Source organism: Cannabis sativa, chromosome X, assembly GCF_029168945.1.
Source record: "Cannabis sativa cultivar Pink pepper isolate KNU-18-1 chromosome X, ASM2916894v1, whole genome shotgun sequence".
NCBI lineage: Eukaryota > Viridiplantae > Streptophyta > Magnoliopsida > Rosales > Cannabaceae > Cannabis > Cannabis sativa.
The window spans coordinates 15,861,536-15,866,906 of record NC_083610.1 but is presented as its reverse complement, the minus strand read 5'-3'; the positions used below and the strand labels follow the sequence as shown (position 1 = coordinate 15,866,906).

The 5,371-nt window shown below is 31.8% G+C and overlaps 2 protein-coding genes across 2 annotated transcripts; both read right to left on the bottom strand.

The window, feature by feature from the left end:
• Positions 1-709: 709 nt before the first annotated feature.
• LOC133031718 (antifungal protein ginkbilobin-like protein) lies at positions 710-1,586 on the bottom strand. The gene has a single exon (XM_061105299.1). It carries the CDS (start codon positions 1,395-1,397, stop codon positions 990-992), a length of 408 nt encoding a protein of 135 aa, XP_060961282.1. The 5' UTR covers positions 1,398-1,586; the 3' UTR covers positions 710-989.
• Positions 1,587-1,676: 90 nt separating this feature from the next.
• LOC115703559 (aluminum-activated malate transporter 13) lies at positions 1,677-5,171 on the bottom strand. Its single transcript, XM_030630791.2, has 6 exons — positions 4,463-5,171; positions 4,225-4,365; positions 3,052-3,324; positions 2,838-2,956; positions 2,605-2,748; positions 1,677-2,374 (listed from the first exon to the last, which is right to left on the bottom strand). The coding sequence occupies exons 1-6, from the start codon at positions 4,794-4,796 to the stop codon at positions 2,045-2,047; spliced, it is 1,341 nt and encodes a 446-aa protein (XP_030486651.2). The 5' UTR covers positions 4,797-5,171; the 3' UTR covers positions 1,677-2,044.
• Between the last annotated feature and the right edge of the window lie 200 nt (positions 5,172-5,371).

Genomic DNA, 5,371 nt, shown 5'->3' with positions numbered 1-5,371 from the left:
AACTTTATTAAACCTTAAAGCCTTTCATTCTCTTGAAATCTTATTGTTGTATGTATGCCACGTGTGAAAATGAACATATGAACTTAAGTTGACTGGATTAGCCCACATTAAGAATTACCCTAAATTTGTATGCAGACTTAAATGTTTAATGTGTAATATGATTTCGTTGTATTGCTGCCACAACTTTTTTGGTTCTCTTCTTTTTGAAACACATTTACATGAATTTTATTTAGTGTTTGAAGATGTGATTTCTGAATTGATGATGGAATACTCAGTATTGTGTATTAATAAATTCAAAGCAAATATAATGATATACAAGAGGAATAGGACATAGGGTACATAATGTCACTTCCTTGCATTATATTCGCAAGTGTAAAGTGAGACCTAATAAAGCATGACTAGATAGATATAATATGTATATGTATATGTATGAATATATATAAACATATATATTATAGTGGCTGCGATCGAATGTTGCTTTCATGAAAACTAAGACTTTTCCATTGTTAATGAGGAGAAGGTGAAGAACATTCTAATCCCACTCAAACCATAATTGCCTTTCTCAGTCATGTTTATGCATCTTATCACCACTTTCTCAGTCTTTCTACTTATCGGTTTTTGGTTGGAATCAAAGTGTGAAACTTCATTGTGTTTGATTTGACAATAATGCTTAAAATCTATCATATCATTCTTGCACTGAAACCCCATAAGACTACCAATCAGTGGAATGAAATCTTTATTTCCCAGCCAGCAACCACTTATACAATGCTATCTCCAAAATACTAAATATAAATAAAAATAGAAGAAAACTGAAAGTCTAAAACACAAATTACTAAAAAAGAAAAGGCTAATCTTTTAAATGGCAAGCCATATAATAAGTTCCACCCCACAAATCATACAATGTTGATAGATACCAAATTCAATCGGATAAGAGGTCTTTTCCCACAAACAAGAAAACCCTTGTTTTCATAAAAGTTTTATTATTTTCACTAATCAGTAAAAGGGTATTGCTCATACCTAATTGCACAATCATGAAGCACAGCTCGAGCCCCAATACGATTTTGACATGAGCCAAGCATGGCAGTTTTGGCAGCACCAAGACAAGCAACGCAGTCTGAACTAGTTAGGTTTTTGTTACAAGAACCGTGACCATACGCAAATGCATTAGGAAAAGGAGAGATGTTATACACATCATAGTTCTTGTGTTTTGGGGTGTCTCTTAGTAATTCTTCGAGAACATAAGCAAGACTGGTAGCAAAAGGATCGCCGGCTGTGTACTGACCCGAGTTGCACAGCACGGTTGTGACCTCTGTGTTTGGAAGGCTTGTGACCATAAGATTGCCATACAAGAATCCAATTGTGATTATTGCAAAAAATGTCAGATGTTGAAAACCCATTTCTCGCTCTTTCTTTCTCTGTTTCCCTTCCTCTGTTTTTTCTGATTAGAATTCAGGTTTTGATCAAGATTATCACGTTGACTCTTCTTTATTGGTTTTTCCTTCACAATGCAATAATTTAAGTTTCTTTCTTTTGTCTTATTACTTGTTCCTCTTCGGCCTGTTTTTTCTTAGAAGATTTTTCGATTGAATCATATAAGATATATTATTTTTTTTCCCACTTTTATGTGATTGGTTGAATTTGTATAGACTGTAGGTACATATATTCCAAATAGTTGTAGCAAAAACAAATTAAGTTCGAATATATTTATAGCTCAGAGGACTTCATAAAATTGTAGTCTCCATTTTCTGACTGGCTACAATCAGATAGATTTGTTCTACAAGAGTTTAGTCACTATATATACAATAATAACAACATCACCAAAAACCTTCCTTTTCTTTTTTTTTTTCTATTTTTTTTTTTTTTGGTTTTTAGTCATTTACACTAATGTAAATTTTCCCAACCAAAGAATTATTTACGCCATATACGCTCGAGATGATCATCATGACCACTTCATCATACAATTTATATATATATAGTAATAACATAGTGAAAAATTAAGCTCGGGAAAGCTTTCTATAAATATATAATAATATGTATAATTATACTAATGGAAAGCAAGTTGACCAAGGTCTTCAACCTCCTTAGCCAAATCTTCGACCTTTTCAATTATCTCCATTAAGGAGAAAACAAGTGTTGCAACCGCAAGTCCTTCGACATTCTCTAACTTCCCAGCTAGCTTTGAATTATTAGGACTATCAGAAATCACTGAGCTAAGCTCTATTCTCATGGCCTTCAGCTTCGGCAAAATTACATCAGCTGGCTGGCATTTTCTCATTTTTTTTAAGCTTTCTCCAAGCTCTTTTAAGCTCCATCCAAGTGAATACCCCACTGCTTCGCAGGGCTCTTTAATTAACTGCCTCAATGTTGGCGAAGGCTATATAAACAAAACAATTTCAATATTAATTAAAGTAACAATACAATTAATTAATAATTAAAATGTAAATTCAGTTTGATGTTGTCCAAAAATAAAACACATTAGTTGTTGTACCTGATACTAATACATAATTTGATATGGGTATATAAGTATGTCCTTATTTGGAAAACCATATTGTAAATTTATATATATATTTAATTAATGTTCACGATGTATTTGTATATGTATACCTGTTTAGGGGATTGGAGACAACTTGTCAAGGAAATGATAGAGGAAGCCAATTCTCTAAGGTGGTCACCAAGTTGTAGGTACTTTCTCCATGGGTAATAAAGCCCAAATTTTCCATGCCAAGGTTCCCATTTTGCAAAATTTGTCTATCGTAGCATAAAAATTATATATTAATTATTAAATTAAGTTGGAGTCATATGAATGTACATATCATAAGTAGGATAAATAAATATACCAATTGTTCATCCTTGGCTTTGGAGTTTAGCACTAATTTGCAATTACTAGTGAAACTTTTGGCACTAGAAGACTGATTTTCCTTATGGCATGATAGTTTGAAGTATTCCTCCAAGCATCCTATATTATAGGAAACAAAATGATCATTATATATAAGTAGAAGAATTAATTAATATTAGATGGAAATTATTAATTAGATAGGTAGGTATATATACCTTCAAGAGAGAGGGCAAGGTGGTTGAAGTTGGAGGCTATAGAGTCGTGAAGTTCATCACTAGCCCATGTGGGAAAAATGAGTAAGCTTATGAAGACGCATACGGCGAAACCCATTCCTATGGTACAGAGACGTTCACGAGCCAATTGTAAGACCTTCTCCGCACGCAAACCAGACACCACCACCAGATTGAATGTTAGGATGAATATCATTGCTCCATAGTCATATCTTTTCTTTATTTTAGGTACCAATCTAGCGTATGTTGCACCCGCACCTGTGTACATTAATTAATTTAATAAATTATCTCTTAATTATTAATAAATATATATAGTTAGTGGACTTATTGTGTAGATAGATGTGAATATCTATATTAATTCTTTAATTTGTGATATGATTAATTTTACTTATTTTATTAATTCCCCTAAAAAAAAAAAAAAAATTAGGTAGCCAGCTAGACTTGGTTTCAGGGGATAATTATAATTTTGTCTCATAAGTTTATTGAATTATTTTTGTTTGTAAATGGTAAAAAAAAAAAAAACTTCTATCATTAATTATCCTCCATTTACTAAATATTCTTTTATTAAGCTCTTGTGGTGGGTATCAGTATGAATATTCTAGATTCTAGATGTACGTATGGCCAACTTAGACACACATAATAAACTCTTACTGTTGTTTATTTATAATGCAACTCATTATTAACCCACTACATAAATTCAGTGCCACGTGGCCCTCATTAAGATTGTGAGGTTGATTTGCTCTCATAAAATTGTTAAAAGAATTGATATAAGATATTAGTAATGTTATATTGAAAATCTTATGGACACTTGTAGTGCTATATTTTGTGATGTTGAGTACTTAATGTAAATACTCATTCACTTATGAAATGATAGTGAGAGAGTAATGAGTCTATACCAAGAGCCAATATATTTAGTGGAAATAATCATTATTATGATCACCTTAAAGTATATATTTATATATATACGACGTATATACGTACGGTAATATTGAAAACTGACGAGTTTTTTGGTTCAATTATATGATCCCCAAGAGTATTGGAACTGCTTCTTCCTTTTTTTTGGTGGATAATAAAAATCGTAGTTTACATATGTATTTTGTTTTAGAGCTACTTATTATATATATATATCTATATAGATATATATATAAATATACATACCAAATACAAATACAGAGGTACCAACGATGATGGAATTTCCAGTTCCATGAACTTGTTGAGCTAAAGATGCCGCTAGACACCCCAGTCCTCCTCCTAATATGGTACCCAGTCCTCGGTTTAAACCTTTCCCGAGAGTAGCTCCTGATGATCAAATATATATAACATATATAAACTTATTAATTACATCATATAAAGAAATATTTATACATATATATTATTACTACAAGTTAATTATTACCTGCGAAGAACTCAAAGATGACCACCACAGTCATGATAGCCCACATGGCATTATCTCCAACTTGCTCATAAAGAGGGTCAAGGAGATAGAGAAGAGAAACCAAAACCAAAGCAAGCCCAACCTTGACACTATGAATTACCCTTCTCATCTTTTGCTTATTAATACTTCTTGTCTTTTCTCTAACGTAGGAAGCCGTGTTGGAAATAAGAGAAGCAATTGTTTTAATTAATAAATTCATCCTAGTATTTTCCTTTTTTGTTGGAGCTACTACTGTTCCAGCTTCAACAACATGAGACTCCGCATGTGGAATTGATATTACCACAGTTGAATCCATTATTAATAATCCCCAAAAGGAGAAAGAAATGTGAGAAAAAAGAGAAGACTCCTTTTAGTTTGAGATATCTTCAAAATCAATACCTTTATAGCTGTGCTAGCTGGAATATATATATACATATATCTATATCTCTATATGATGGTCGTGAATGATCAATACATATATATATATGTATCATGTATGATAGTTTATATATTGTGGTAAGTTGGGTGATGATAAATTTGGCTATGATATAAACCCACTTATATAACATGGAGATATCCCCACGAAATGTCAAAAGTGGGAAGATACATGTAGTGGTCACTGGTCAGCTCCAAAGTGGACAAAACCTATCCCACCTAAACCACAGGAGAATATAAATATATGACCTAAAAAACTGAGACACAACATAGTAACATCTCACTAATAATCTCTCTCTCTCTCTTAATATATATACATAATATTATGGACTAGAAAAATTAATTCCTTTCTACAAGGCAAAATGTTCAGTGTATAGAAAATGGTCTCAATAAAATGATATAGTAAATATTTTCGTTAAAATCATTATTTTTTTGAAGTGACATAAATATATATAT

Excerpts from the sequence above, each read along its gene's own strand:
- LOC133031718 (XM_061105299.1), bottom strand. The coding sequence starts at position 1,397 with ATGGGTTTTCAACATCTGACATTTTTTGCAATAATCACAATTGGATTC.
- LOC115703559 (XM_030630791.2), bottom strand. The coding sequence starts at position 4,796 with ATGGATTCAACTGTGGTAATATCAATTCCACATGCGGAGTCTCATGTT. Across the intron at positions 3,325-4,224 it reads TACCTCTGTATTTGTATTTG|GTGCGGGTGCAACATACGCT; the intron begins GTATGTATATTT and ends TAATGTACACAG. Across the intron at positions 2,375-2,604 it reads GTCTCCAATCCCCTAAACAG|CCTTCGCCAACATTGAGGCA; the intron begins GTATACATATAC and ends TTGTTTATATAG.